The sequence below is a fragment of the Natrix helvetica genome (assembly GCF_964273705.1).
Source record: "Natrix helvetica genome assembly, chromosome: 5".
NCBI classification, from domain to species: Eukaryota; Metazoa; Chordata; class Lepidosauria; order Squamata; family Natricidae; genus Natrix; species Natrix helvetica.
In genome coordinates, this window is record NC_138551.1 from 45,727,549 (window position 1) to 45,743,817 (window position 16,269).

Below are 16,269 nucleotides of genomic sequence, written 5' to 3' on the forward strand. Positions count from 1 at the left end.
ACACTTTTTATATCTTAGTGGGTAGTGGTAAGAGGCTAGTTTTGATGTGGTGCAAATATCTATTCCTCCTTTTGAATGAGAAATAGAAGGGATAATTTATCAAAGTCACTCAATATGTGCAGTTTAGTAGGGGTATTGGTATATTTAGACTTATAAATACTCTGGGTGAAAGATTAGTTGCAGTGGTGGGTTCCTACCGGTTTGGCCCGGTTCGGCTGAACCGGTAGTGACATGCCAGCCTGGGTCACAGAACCGGCAGTGACCCAGATTGGCCATGCCTCTGAACCAGTTCCCCGGTTGCCGCAGTCGCTGCCGCTATCTTGTTTTTGAGTTCTGCGCATGTGCAGAACAATTAGTATTGAACTGTGCATGTGAATGCAGTGCGTGCACATGAAGCATTCCCACGAGCGAACCGGCGGTAACGCTGGTTAGAACCCACCCCTGGTTAGTTGATACATATATGAGAGATAAGGGGGTGATTGATTTATTATTTAGATTTTTATCCTGCCTTTATTTTATATGTAACTCAATAGTAATAACAATAGCACTTAAGACTTATAAACCACTCAAGATAGCAAACATACCTAATACTCTTTCCTCCTTCTATTTTCCTGACAATAAGAACCCTGTGAGGTAGGCTAGGCTGAGAAAGAAGGATTGACTGAAAGTCACCCAGCTGACTGTCATGCTTAAAATGGGACTAGAATTCAAGCTCCTGGTTTCTAGGCTATCACCTTAAGGTAGAGCCAACAGTAAGCCATTTGGATAATAAGATATGAGAGGTGGCCTTTTGTTCTGGGGAAATATGTGGAGAGGGGTGGTGGTGGTATGTCTAAGAGGAGACGTGCAGGCAGTTATATCACAGTGCTGTGGTAGGTAGGGGACAGGGAGAGATATGGTGGTAAGTAGGGCTGGCTACTTTTGAGGGATGATCACTTGGTATGTTATACTATTCATGGTCACTACTCCCAGTCTCTTGCATGGTCAATCACTTTCTGCTTTTATGGATAGTCTTTGATTTACAACCACAACTGGCACCAGATTCTCCATCACTAAGCGATGTGGTCATTGAGCTGCACCAGTGGCGAAATTCAATTTTTTCCCTACCGGTCCTGTGGGTGTGGCTTGATGGTGGGGGTCATGTGACTGAGTGGGCATGGCCAACTACATCATTCAGGCCACTCACCAAGCCACGCCCACAGAACCAACAGAAAAGTTCAGTTGGATAAGTCTTCAACCTGGCTGCTTCTCGCCTCTTTCTCATGTTTGCTCTGTGTGTATGAGTCCGAGAAGGAGAAGAGACGCAGCCATGTTTAATGCTGCAGTAGAAAAGTCGAACTTTTCTCCCTCCCTGCTCCGAAGATAGCCGTTGGCCGCATATTCACCTCTATTTGCATGGCTGCCCCCACCTCCCGACGACCATTTGTTAGCCCAAGCAAAGGACCTGGGCGCGGGGCATTTGCCATCGCTTTCACTCTGTGTGAGGCTGTCAAGCAGGAAAGCAGCAGCAGGGAGAGGGGCAGGAGGAATCTGGAGCAGCCTTCGAGTCATGGACTAGGCTTCTTACCCCTCCTTTCGCTACTGTTCGCTCGGCACTTAGAAGCGTCTGGGCCTGTGGCTGGCAAGGTGGCAATCACCAAACCACTGCCTGGGGAGGATTACAGAAGGAGCAGCAAACCTTTGCAGTGCTGCGCCTCACTCACCTCTCCTGGCCTGGGCTCTTCCTCAATGGCCGCTGTCTGCAGGGACAGCCCGGGGCAGGAAAAGTGGTGGTGGGAGGTGACGGAGTGGGCACATCTGCGCTCACCATCCACTTCATTCAGGTGAGAGGCCCGAAATTAGGCGGCGGTGTTGCTGTCAGTTTTCTTGTTTTCCTCAGCGCTCTGCTCTGGTAAGGGTGCGGCACAGCAGAAACGACAAGTGACGGGAGCCCCTTCCTCTTCCTTGGTCCTGGCCTTGCTGCTAGGAAGGTGCCCCCATCCTGTAAGCAGAGCCCAGTGTGCGCGCTCTGGGGAGAGGCTTTGAGCCTTGGAAGGAGGGACCCTTCCCTTTGCCTTGTCACTGTTGCGCAGCCAAGAGATCGAAAATTGACAGAAAAAGAAATGGGCGTTCTCTGGGCAGGTGGAGATAGCATCCAGGAATTGGTTAACTCTGTCATCCAATCAGACTGAGTCTGCAAACTTCAATGTCACACCTCCTCTGGTAGCTCCGCCCAGCTTTTTGACAAAGGCGTTGCTACAGACTGACGTGTGATCATTGAAGAGTCTCTCCTTGCTGGCACTGGATCAAACCTATTCTAGGGTGGGGCAGGATGCTATCTCCATCTGCCCAGAGAACAAGCATCTCAGGTAAGACCAACACCCATTCTCCATTGTTGGTGAAGATAGCATTCAGAATGGGACATACTAAAGCTTTGTCTGTCCTCATGGGTGGCTGGTTGTCTGGGCTGAAGCCGCCTGGCTTGTGTGAACTCTTTGTCAAACCCGCCTGCCAAATGCCGCATCTGCTGACATGTAGCTATGTATCTTGTAATGCCGAATAAATGGCGATGGAGAGGTCAAGTGGCGGCTCGACACACCTCTCCCAGTGAAGCCTGTGTGGCCCAAGGAGCAGATATAGCCGCACTCCTAGTGGAGTGAGCCGTGATATGCCCTGGAAGTGGCTGAGACTGCAGTTCGTAGATTTTTGCAATGCAGGTTTGTATCCAGCAACTCAACGAGGAAGGAGTAGCCTTGTGTCCCATGGAGGCCAGCTGGAATGACACAAAGACTGCTTTTAGTGTTGACCTTTGGGACAAATGAAGAGTCAAATCACAATATGACTGTCAGAATGGAAGATGCACAAGTCGTGCCTTGCCGACAAGGCCGCCAGTTCCGATACCCACCTAGCTGATGTAATGGCCACCAAACATGCCACCTTAAAGGAAAGGTAGCGGAGGCAGGTGTCCCTCAAGGGTTCGAAAGGAGGCCTCGTGAGAGAATGTAGCATCTTGGTCAAGTCTCATGTTGGATATCGATGAATGACTGGAAGTCGGAGGTTGGTGGCCCCTTACAGGTACCATTGGATTAAGGGATGGTGTGCCAGAGATATGAGTGATCCGCAGGAGAAAACTGAGGAGAGGGTGGCGACCTGCCTCTGGAGGGTGCTAGGGGCCAGGCCATTGTCCAAGCCCTCCTGCAAAAACTCCAGCACCTGATGGATGGGTGCCTGTGAGAAAGGAATGTTCTTGCCTGAGCACCATCAACAAAAGTTTTGCCAGGTAGCGTCATAGATGCGGTCAACGGTCGTCTCGATGCTTATATTGTCCCAGTGACCCTAGGGCAGTGATGGCGAACCTATGGCATGCGTGCAACAGGTGGCACGCAGAGCCATTTGTCAGGGCACGCGAGGCGCTGCCAGCGCGCATGTGCATACTGGCCAGCAGAGTTCACCCTTTTTTAAAGCCATTTTTGCCCTCCCCAGGCTCCAGAGGCTTTATAGGAGCCTGGGGAGGGCGAAAAGAGCCCCCCCGCCCTCCCGGAGGCCCTCCAGAAGCTTCATGAGCTTCCATGAAGCCTCTGGAGCGTAAAAAGCCAGCCCTATGGGCAAACCAGAAATTCAGCAACAGACTTCCAGTTTGCTCAGAGGGTCATTTTGACTGCTCCGAAGGCTTCAGGGAAGCCTCCTGTAGGTCCCTGAAGCCTCCAGAGGGTGATTGAGGGGGCGGGGAGAGGCTCTTTTCGCCCTCCCCAGGCTCCTATAAAGCCTCTGGAGCCTGGGGAGGGCCAAAAAAGCATGTAAAAATGGGGGGGAGCGCCTGAAGTGTGCGCATGCGTACTGGGGGGATTCGTGCATTGCATTATGGGTGCAGCACACCCGCACATGACCCCCCTGCGCTCCCCCCATTTATGGCACGTGAGCCAAAAAAGGTTCGCCATCGCTACCCTAGGGACTGTCTGTTGTCAGGACCCGCCGCTCAATCTCTAGGGTATCAATTTTGACTCACTGACGATCTGTGTGGGCAAGGGACTCCTGGCTGAGCGAGATTCTGGAAGTGGGAAGTCTCCAGAGGGATGCTACCGATAGGTTCATCAGATCTGCGAACCAGGGTCAACAGAGCCAATAGAGTGCCAGAAGTAGAAGCTCCACTCCCTCCTCCAGCGTTGAATGAGAGGTAGAGGAGGGAAGGCATATAGAAGTCCAGAGGGCCATGGGCAAGGTAGCACATCCGTGCCTTCTGCACCTGGAACTGCGTACCATGAGAAGTGCACTTGTCTGTTGTCCCTGGTGGCAAAGAGATCGATCGCTGGCAGGCCATACCAGCTGGTCCGTTCCCAGAAGAGGCCCGGATGTAGTCTCCGCTCCATGTGATCTTTCTGAGTGGGGCTGAGCCAGTCGGCTTGAACCTTTGATACCTCCGAGATATGTTCAGCCCTTATAGACAACAAATGGTCTTCCACCCAGAGGCCAAGAAGTTCGGCTTCCCTCATGAGGGACCTGGAATGAGTCGTCCCCCCCGGCAGTTGATATGGGCCTTGGCAGTCATATTGTGAGGACCAGGATGTGATTGTTGACTACGCTCTCCTGGAAGTGTACTAGAGCTAGTGCATTTCCCGCAGTTCCACCAGTTGATGTTGTGCTTGAGGTTGGACTGGAACTACTGGCCCTGAGCCATCCCTGACTCTAGGTGAGTGCCCCAGCTGAACAGACTGGTGCCCATGGTTAGCGTCAGGCAGGCTGGCTCGCTGAACAGGGAACCCTTGGAGATGGCCGTGGACCCCCCCCCCCCCCCCCAGTGACCTGATCACTTCTGGAGATACATGAACTGCGGTCAATGAACAGCTCCTGCCAGTCTTCTGGTGCAGGAGAAGAAACCACTGTAGGGTCTGCTATGTAGACGGGCCCAAGGGACGATCACAAAACAGGAGACCATCTTTCCTAGTAATTGGGAGAGGACGATCAGCTGGACTCAGCGTTGAGATCTCATGCTGCCAGCCGAGGCTCAGAGGCTGTCCTGTCTCTCTTGGGAATGATAAAGCCTGCCCTCTGTGGTGTCTATAATTGCCCCCAGATGGAGAAGGTGGGTCGAGGGATAGAGGTGGCTTTTGACTAGGTTTATGGAAAACCTGTGGTCTTTCAGGGCGACATCTAGATCCCTCTCTGCCTGACTTAGTGACCTGGAAAGAAGAAGAATGTTGTCCAGATAGCACTGGATTCTGACTGGCCTGGCTCAGAGATGGGCTGCCATGGTGGCTAGGATTTTGGTGAACACCCTGGGCGCCGATGAGAGCCCGAAAGGAAGGGCCCTGTACTGAAAATGTTTTCCCTGATAGCAGAATCGCAGGTGAGTTGGGAGGATTGGCACGTGGAGAAATGCTTCCATAAGGTCTACTGGGGTGAGGTAATCCTCCATCCAGATGCTCTCTAAGATGGTCTGAAAGGAATGCATCTTGAACTGCCAATAAACAATATGGCGGTGCAGGCATTTTAGATTGAGTATGGCTCTCCAACCCTCCGAGAACTTCGGGACGATAAACAAGAACAAGTAAAATCACTGTCCCTGCTGATCCTCAGGAACAGGCTGAATTCCCCGGATTTCCAGGAGACCTGAATCACCTGTTCCACGAGGAGCTTCTTTCCCCAATCTCGAGAAACAGGGCAACTGATGAAAAACCTCAGGGGGGGGGGGAGAAATTTGAGGGAGAGACCTAATTTTACTGTTTCCCTGATCCAAGCGTCTATGGTGATCTCTTCTCATCGGTTGGCAAAGAAAGCCAGTTGGCCCCCAATGGGAAGGTTCTCTGGCAGTCACTTTTGATGCCGGAAGGGACAACCTGCTCTACCCCTGAAGGACCTCTTGGGTGGATAATGTTAATCGCTTCTGTTTGCACTATCCTGCTGCTGACCCTGTCTAGGTGGAAACTGTCGTTGCAGACGAGGGAGGTTGAATCCCCTGTCCAACCCTCGACAGGTCGAACGGCAATAATAGGGGGAGGAATGGCTTTCGGACCTCCTCTAGAGGGAAGGCAAGATCTTCCGCTTGTCCCTGGACCCTGAGTAAGGGTTTCAGGAGTGCACCGAATAGTCAGTCCCACGAAAAAGGGCCAGATGCCAGTCACCACTTATTCCTGGCATGTCTAAGCCAGAGGAGCTGCCTGGTTGCCACCAAGGAAGCTATGGACTTTGAAGCGAACCTGGCCTGCACTCATCTTTAGAAAACTCCATTGCTGCAGCTGTTTCAACCAGAGAAGGGAAGCCCTGATAAAGAAGGATGAGGTCATGAGGCTCTCACCACCCAAGCAGCAGCCTGATGACTCTTCACCAAGGTCTGTTTGGACTTCTTGTCCTCCGGTCAAAGGAACTCCTCTGAAGTACCAGTGATGACCAAGGGGGACAGCGCTGCCACAGGTGCATCCACAGCAGGTACCTCTAGGATCTTGGCCAAATTGAGACCCACGTTATAGAAGTGCTTGTCCTGACTTTTGGGGAAAGGCCCCAATCCCAGGGAAGCCCACTGTCTTTGAACATCTAGGAATAATTTGGGAGAAGGTACCACCTCCTTTTCCACAGCAGGTTCAGAGAAGAAAGGGTCTGTTAGGTCCCCTGATCCAGTAGGGATCGGCTGTGTGGGCTGACTGGTGCCTATGGCAACTTTTTGTGCCTTAAACAGGAGGGACTGAAAGAGAGAAAGCCGGAAAAGGCCTACCAAGGCAGGTTGATCAGAGATGAGACCTTCGTCCTTGGAAAGGTCAGACTCTCTGAGGATGTTCTCCTCACCTGAGAGGGATGACTGGCTTGGAGATCTAGGGGCCTGACTCCCTGGGCAGACCAAAGATCCCTGGGAGTCCCGGCCCTCTCTGTGAACCGGGGCCCTGCTTCTCTCTGAGAATTGCAGGAAAGTCCACTGTTGTAAGCCTGCTGCAATCCCTCTGTGATAATGGCTGCCATATTGGCCAGCTGAGCTTTTGACGCCTGCAAGGGATGAACACCTGTTGTCGTCAATGTGTTTGAGGCCTCAGGCATGGGGCTATTATGCACGGAGGGCAGGTTTCTAAACAGAGGGGAATCCAGGGTCAAATCCCCTTCCCCAGGGAGAGACAGTGGGAGATCCTCTTCACTGTCTGGGGACATCTCATCTGGTTGGAGATTGTCCTGAACAAGGGGCATCTCTTCAAAGGGGTGAGGGCTGACCTGCTCAACAGGGCGCTGATCTGCTGCCCTCCTAGCCGCTTCCCTTTGGGACTTGGCAAATTCTCTATCTAAAGCCCTCTGGCACCTGCTTTCTGCCTTTTCCATGGCCTTAGAGGCCTTCTTGGAATGCCCCCTTTGGCTGGTATGGGGGGGGGGCACCCTCTTCCTCACAGGCCTCAATCCTGAGGTCCCTGCGACTGCTTCCTGTTGCCGGGGGAACTTTGAGGGGCACCTGCCACGTCCAATGAGGGTTCCAAGTTGCCATCTGCCATGCCCGGAGACCACGTGGAATCTCACCACCGTACAGACTGCTGGAGGGTGAAGCAGTTGTGTGGCTGGGTAATGAGCCCTGCAGTTAAGGCTCACCCAGGCCCGCTCCGCTGAATTTAGGTCTCCAACAATGTGCTGCTCCCCAAAATGGCGGCCGCCAGCTTCACGCCCAAGCAAAATGATGCCCATTTTCTCAAGCGATCCAAAATGGCAGCCCGCAGGTGGGACAAGCCTGGGGAAAGCTGCAGGGTAGAAAACCCCATGTGACTTGTCTCCTCGCCTCATCGGGACTGTGCTGGTCACCTGCGATCTCAGGTCAGTGATCCAGGGTTAAAACCCATGTCGCTGTCCCACAATGTGTGTGCCGCTACCACGCTGCCCTTAGTGTCCCAGGGAATCACCCTGGACGCTGGCTGCAGAGGCTGCTCAACCCAGAAATATTATTAAGGGAGAAAGCCTCAACTGTAGTAGAAGGAATGATTTTTAGCAAAGTTGAGATGGAGAGAAAGAATAACACGTCCAGTCCTAAGGAAGACTGAGTCTAAAAGCTGGGTGGAGCTACCAGAGGAGGAAGTACATTGAAGTTTACAGACTCTGTCCGATTGGATGACAGAAAGGGTTAACCCATTCCTGGATGCTATCTCCACCAACAATGGAGAACAACCTGATTTGGAGCACTGATAACATGCTGCTTATTAACATATGAACTGAGGAACTGTTATATTTTGTTTTGGGTTTGTTTATTTAATGAAGAGTTAAAGAAGACAGCTTTAAGCAATTTCATCAAATTTCTTGTCTTTTTTTAATGATAAAAAATGTCCAGATCTTATTCATGTTCTTTTTTCCTCATTTTTATATTGCATATTGCATCAGATCATTAACACAATTTCATGCAAACATATTGTTAAGTAATTAAGCTCCCCATTAGAAGAGCGAGTATGCAGAGAAGCGTAATGAGAGTGATATGGAATAACACGCACAAACCAGCATACAGAGACACTGAATAGTATAAATATATAGTAGTTTACTATGTAGAAATATAGAAGCATTCAGAGTCCGGTTAACAGTCCAAGTCATACACGGTTCAGTAATTCAGTTATCAAAATAGTCAGTCTAGCACACAAAATATAGCTAACAATTGCAAACCACAATACCTCAGTATACACCGATCAGCTTCTAACAAAACAAAGAGCTAACAGTCATTCTGTCTCCCTCTTATAGCTGCTTGAGGTAACAAACCAATTACATCTCTTAATCATTTAAAGTAACAGTAAAGTAATCATAGCTTATATACATTGCCAAGCCAAGCCTAGGGTTACATCCCTAATACTCTCCCCTCTTGGGTTGTCAATGTATTTACACACAACTTCACATTCTCAATCTATAAAAATCACAATATTGTTTATGTTTGACCGTACCCTGTGCTTTAGTAAAATGATCAGCAACATTCTCCTCAGACATACAATATTCTAGTTTAATCATTTTAACTTTGCCGTACATTCATATATCTTAAGTCAGTATGCTTTGACATTGTCTTTACAGCAATATTTGTTGCCATCTGGATCGCTGCTTGATTGTCCTCGTATACAGCAATAGGCTCACGAACATTAATTCCCATATCTATCAGTAGTTGCTTGTAACAAATTACATCGGTATGTAACAAAGATAAACATGAAAATTCGGCCTCCATTGTAGACAAACTTATATGCTTCTGACGAATAGACTGCCATCCAACCAACGCCTTTCCTAACAATATTGCGATACCTGATGTAGATTTACGTGTGGAAACTTCAGTTGCAAAACTTGCATCACCGTATGCGGTTAATATCAGCTTATCCTTAGGCTCTAAGTATAATGTATAGTGTATTGTCTGTTTCAGATACCTTAATACACGTTTTGCTGCTTGCCAATGCCGTTCAGTGGGTTCGGCATTAAACCTTGCCAATTGATTAATGCTATATGAAATATCTGGTCTAGACCAATTTCTTAGATAAGATAAACTACCAATTAGGGATTGATAAATATTCTTATCAAACACTGGGCTTTTGTTATCATCATTGCTAAATTCCTGACTCATAGGAGTTTTAGCAGTTTTACACAGTTCCATTTTGTAATTTCTAAGCAACTGATTGATCTTATCAGCCTGTGATATTTTATATCCTCCCCTAGTCTTATCTATCTTCAATCCAAGATATTTCTTTATTTCACCAAGATGTTTTCTTTTAAACCTCTTTTTTAACAGTGTAATAATTTCAATGGCCTTCTGCTCTGTTTTAGTAATCAATGCTATATCGTCTGTAAACAATAACAATAATGAAGTCATACCATTTCTAGCTTAAATAAACAAGGATCAGCTAAACCAGCTTTAAACCCTATCCTTGCTAATTCCTTCACTATACAATGATTCCACTCGTAGCCTGACTATTTTAAACCGTACAGGCTCTTTTTTAATTTCCAACAATCAGTTTTGTTATCAGTGTTTAACCCTTCAGGTTTCTTTAAATAAATAGTGTGTTGCAACGGTGCATGAAGATATGCAGTTTCAATATCTAAATGATTTATTACATATCCATGCTTAGCTGCCCAAACTAATGATGCATGCAATGTTATGGCTTTTAAACTTGGTGCAAACACTTCATCATAATCAGTTGCCGACTGGTTGAAACCTTGTGCTACCAATCTAGCTTTATGGGTAACTGTCCCATCTACACTTGATTTAATCTTATAAATCCATTTACACCCTATTGCCTTTTCACCTGGTGGTAATCTCACATTCTCATATACTTCCAGATCCTGTAAAGATTTCAGTTCTCTGTTCATTGCTGTTTTCCAAACTATTTGCTCCTCTTTAGGATACATTGATAGTTCATTATACGTTGCAGGAACTTTATTTACTTGACATGCAACAGATGCCTGATACCTATCAGGTGGCCGGGTTACACGGGTTGACCTTCTGGGTAACTCAGGGCTTATAGGTGGACTATCCTGAACGTCCTCCTGCTTTATCACTTCCTCCTCCTGAGTAGACTCCTTCCCTTCATCACACGTTTCTGGTATTCCTGATACATTATTTTGGTCTACTCGAGTTTCAATTACTACATCGTTGTTTAATTCCAGTTTATCCCAACAAACATGCTCTAAAAACTTCGCATTAGCACTGTGATAGATCTTAATTGTCCCACGTTCCCAGAACCTATAAGATCTATGATTTGAGTCATAACCTACAAATATTAACTGCCTTGCACGAGTTTGTCCCTTTAACCTAATCTGTGCTGGAATATGTACCCATGCAGGAACTCCAAACGTGTGCAAGTAGCTCAGGTTTCCTACCACGCCAACAAGTAAATGGTATCTCTCCAGTAGAAGCATTTACAACGTTGTTCAGTAAATGATTAGCACACATCATGGCTTCACCCCATAATGTTTCAGGCAATCCTGAATCGGCTAACATAGTTCTAGTCATAGCTTGCAACGTTTGCCCCCTTCGTTCTACCAACGAATTATGTTGAGGTCTATAAGGAGCAGAGCATTTATGCTCAATACCAACTGTTTTTAACATAGTTTGGAACTTATAATTTGTAAACTCCGTCCCATTATCAGTAACTACAGTAATAACCTTGGCTTTTATCTTCCTTTCAGCAAATCTCAGCCAATTAAAAAATTGTTGAAATGTTTCTGTCTTGTCTTTCATTAAGTAGCAGAAACCATTTCTTGAGTAATGATCCATGATACTCAAAACATAACAGGCACCTCCCAAACTGGGTTTTATAGGTCCAATTAGATCAGCAAAAACAACTTCCAAAAGTTCCTTCGTTTTAAACCCATTAAGTCTGTTTGCTGGAGTAACCCTGCTCTTTTCCTTACTACATACATTACATAATTTCACTCCCTCTGACAACTTTACAGTTTGTTGCAGCGTCTTGAAATTAATGTGCCCCATACGCCTATGTAAAAGATGTATGCATTCATCATGTGGCTTCACATTGTCATACACTGAATTGGCAGTATGGTCAACAGTTATAATATATAAACCATTTTTTAATTTTGCAGTAATCCTATTACCTTCTTTTTCTATGATACATTTATCTCCCCTAAAGGTTACTACATAGCCAATCTTAACTAGAGCTCTTACTGATAATAAATTAAATTTCAGTTTAGGTATATACAACATGGATAAATGCTCATTTACAAATGAACACCTTGCCATACCTTCACCAGATGCTTTCACCCTCCATCAATTTGGAAAAGATACATGTTGCTTGCTGGCAGACATTTTAATAAAACAATTCTTATTTCTGGTAATGCACTGTGATGCTCAACTATCAACAACCAATGAATCATGGCTTATTGGTGCATTTCTAGAGATAGTCAAAGTAGACATACCTAAGTTGACATGATCATTTTTCTTAGCCTTTCTAGTATTCTGTTGTTTTGCATGTTTACAGAATCTAGCTATATGCCCCTTAGCCCCACAAGAAAAACATTTTCTAACAGTATAGGCAATTGAAGGTGACTCTTCATGTTGTGGTGCTTTCTCTCTCAGTTGCTCTCTTTTCAACCTTCTTCTGGATTCTTCCAACAGGCGTGCAGTTATGTCAGTCAATGTTAGTTCATTTCGGATTAGGACCTCAAGGGACAATACAAAATCATCATAACTCTCATCCAGTGATGACAGAATGATGTAAATTTGATGGAACTCTGAGAAAATAAGTTCTTTTTCATGTAGCTCTTGGAAACTCCTTTAATAAAGTTTAAATGAGCTAACATATCTCCACCCTTCAGAAGACGTGCCCTAAACAGTTTGCGGGTAAGATGTATATGTGCACCTACAGTGTCATGTACATATATCTTCTTCAAATTCTCCCAACATCTTGCTGCAGAATTCTCCCCACGAATATGAACTAATTGTTGGTCAGTCAATGTTAGACCAATTATACACAATGCTCGTTCGTTGCATCTTTGAAACTCTGCTATCTTCTTGGCATCATCCTCGTATCTGGATCCCAAGAAGTCACATCCGGTGGATTCTGTACAGCATCCCACAATCCTTCAGTACGCAGAAGTAAGCTGCACTTCATTGATCAGGAAGCATAGTTTGTTCCATCCAACCGGGTTATCAGTGATAAATTTGCTGATGGTGGGTGTGCCATCTTCTACATAATAGTAAACACTTATAAACTAAACAGCTATCTGTATACGGTATTGCGTATCAACACGAACTCTCTTTTTAGCTACATCTGGTATACTCTGGATACACAGGGTATACTGGGCCCATAACCAGAGTTAAGTAATTAAGCTCCCCGTTAGAAGAGCGAGTATGCAGAGAAGCGCAATGAGAGTGATATGGAATAACACGCACAAACCAGCATACAGAGACACTGAATAGTATAAAAATATAGTAGTTTACTATGTAGAAATATAGAAGTATTCAGAGTCCGGTTAACAGTCCAAGTCATACACGGTTCAGTAATACAGTTATCAAAATAGTCAGTCTAGCACACAAAATATAGCTAACAGTTGCAAACCACAATACCTCAGTATACACCGATCAGCTTCTAACAAAACAGAGAGCTAACAGTCATTCTGGCTCCCTCTTATAGCTGCTTGAGGTAACAAACCAATTACATCTCTTAATCATTTAAAGTAACAGTAAAGTAATCATAGCTTATATACATTGCCAAGCCAAGCCTAGGGTTACATCCCTAATACATATTAATCTGATATATATTTTAAAAAATCAATCTTCACAAATCAGTTACAGGAGAGGCAGCAAGGGGCTGGAAGAGAGATTGATCTTTCTCCATACTGTTTTTCTTTACAACTCCCAAGACATGTGAATGAGTTATATATTGATATTTTAGCCTTGACCTACCTCATAATACATGGGGCTCATGAGGTTGCTCATTACTAGGCAAAAACAATAACCAGTATATAATTTTTAAAAGTAGAATATGAAAAGTCAATTCTTCTTACAAGTTTGTTAACTGTTATAATAATAAATAATACCGGCATGCCATAATACACAGCACAAATCTTCAAATAGGTACCGTGTTCCCCGAAAATAAGACAGGGTTTTATTTTTTTTTGAACCACCCCCCCCCAAATTTTTTGCTTGGGCCTTATTATCGGGAGGCTTATTGGTTTGGGTTTGCCGGGTGGCTGCTCTCTTGCGAGCGGGCGCCTGAAGAGCCGGGCACAGCCTCAGGGGCAAACGGCTGTGTTGCGCTGTCACAGCAGCGCAACAAAGCCGCCATGAGGTGACCATGCTCATGAGCAGCCGCCTGGCAACCCCCCTTTCTAGCCGGGAAGAGCACCACTCATCGACCCAGTAATATCCCAAAGGCGATAAGCCGCGTGGCGCTCTACCCAGCTGGAAAGAGAGGTTGCGTGAGCACTTGTTCTGCCTACAACTCACATGCCTCCCAGCCTCACCATGCCCAGCTCTCCCTGCAGGGCTCGGCCATGCTGCCACCGCCATGCTCCGAGCATAACTGGCTTCCAAACTCTGGAGATCCGCTGTCACATCAGAGTCTTCCAACAACCAGCCCACAACCATAGAATGTAGTCCCAGAGCGGCTGCTGCCGGAAGACTCGGTAGCGGATCTCCGGAGTTTGGAAGCCGGTTATGCTCGGAGTATGGTGGTGGGGCCGCGGCAGCAGGGCGGCAGCGCCCTGGCCCAACCCTGCAGGGAGAGCTGGGCATGGTGAGGCTGGGAGGCCCGCGAGCTGGAAGCAGAACAAGTGCTCGCGCAACCTCTCTTTCCAGCTGGGCAGAGCGCCACGTGGCTTAGCGCCTTTGGGATATTACTGGGTCAGTGAGTGGCACTCTGCCCGCTTGGAAAGGGGCATTGCTGGGTGGCTGCTCGTGAGACCAGCTGCCCGGCAACCCCCCGCTCCAGCTGGGCACAGCACAACCCACCAACCTAGCGGTATCCCAAAGGCATCAAGCAATGTGAGCACCTTTGCCCCCCCCTCCCCCCAGCTCCTGCGGCTTTGCGCCTTCGGGATGTCACTAGGTTGGTGAGTGGCACTCTGCCTGGCTGGAGGGGGGGTGTCCAGGGGGCTTATTATTGGGGGAGGGCATATATTTTTTCCCACAGGAAGAATATGGCATGATTTTATTATCAGGACATGTAATTTTGGGGAAACACGGTAGCAGCATCAACAATTGCTAATGTGAAAATTAAGAAAATGAAATTATACAATTTTAACAGGTATTCAGAGAAAAAAAAATAGCATACTGGAGGTCTACCAGGACGACCACGTTTTCTTTTCCCCTTCAGTTGCGTTTCTTCCAATTCACTAGCAACATCTGAATGGGCAGTAGTTTCATTTGTAGAATCCCTGAAAGAAAATGTTAATTAAAAATAAATTAGTAAGCATAAGTACATGAACAAAATAAAATCAGTAATATTTAGTGCTAATACAAATGATAGACTATAAATTGAAAATAATTCAGCAAATTTAGACTACCCGCTATATGCACTCAAATTCTCTCCACTCGTACAATTACTAATATGAAGACCATATAAGTCAGCAGTTCTGTTACATTATCTTGCTGAATTATAATATCCAATAACCATCACCACTGACCATGCCTCAACTTCAAGGGAATTGGAATCCAACATTTGGACAGCTATAAATTTTCAAGACCTGAATCTAAGCAAATAAAAGATCTATAAATGGATTATTTATTAATTGATTTAATTATTAGATTAATTGACTATCATCCTTGAGGTATTTATTTATTTTTAAGACATTTATGTAGCTGGTCATCTTCTATCAAACTCTCAGACGCCCCCATCAACAATTAAACAACTAAACAATTAAAAAGCATAATAAATGTATATTAAAACCATAAATATTAAAAACCAAAGTTAAGTTTTCAACATCCTTGTTAAATCCTCTTATCCATCTCAGCGCTATCCCAGTGCTAAGGACAGTGCCCACCCAATCAGATTTGATAGGATGAAGTAGATGGCCTTAGGTTCCTCAGATATTCTGGCCCTATACCATATATAACATATGCTGGACTTCCTGTTTGGGGTTTCATTCTTATCATATATATGAGCCTCTCAAAAATAATATATGTAGTAGTTCTAGTAGTGATTTCATTTTCAAATCATCATAACAATGTGGTTCTTTTAGAGGCAGGGATAGCACCTACGTGTCACAAGCAAATAGTTACATGCAATTTATATAACATTCAAAAGATAACAAGCCTTTTAGCAAGAAAATAAAAACGAAAAATAAAAATGTGAAAAGATTCAAAGCAAAAATGAGCTCATTGATATATCCATCCATGCACACACACTTTTCTTGCTGAGACTTTTGACAGATTTTGTATATATGTATAGAAATCCCAATCAAAAGTTCATTAAGAAATATGTAATGTGTATTGTTTTTGTTTCCTATAGATCCTATAGGTTAGGGAAAGTTCTTTAAGTCTACAGCTTTCTATTTATGCTACTGCAAATATAGATGGATGGATGGATGGATAGATGGATGGATGGATGGATGGATAGATAGATAGATAGATAGATAGATAGATAGATAGATAGATAGATAGATAGATAGATAGATATAAATTATAAAGCTTATTTTCATCCTATGTCGTCATTTAACTAAAAATTCCTTAATCTGACAGCAGCTATCCAGGATTACAGATATATATTTCCTTTAAGTCCTCTTTAACTAATGTTTCTAGGGATTCCACTTGCTACTTTTTGCAACTACTTTATTATGGCAGTGGCCCTCTATTTGGCCACTGTATGTGTGTGAGAGAGAGAGAGGGGAGAGTGAGAGAATGGGAGAGGGAAGGGGAGAAGG

The 16,269-nt window shown here is 45.5% G+C and overlaps 1 protein-coding gene across 3 annotated transcripts in view; it reads right to left on the reverse strand.

The window, feature by feature from the left end:
• The window catches only part of STAG1 (STAG1 cohesin complex component), a 219,827-nt gene that overhangs the window by 107,921 nt on the left and 95,637 nt on the right, over positions 1-16,269 (reverse strand). For all 3 annotated transcript variants that reach the window (XM_081955375.1, XM_081955376.1, XM_081955374.1), the window contains exon 3: positions 14,682-14,784. In XM_081955375.1, the coding sequence (XP_081811501.1) occupies positions 14,682-14,784 (103 nt within the window). The remainder of the gene's footprint in view (positions 1-14,681; positions 14,785-16,269) is intronic.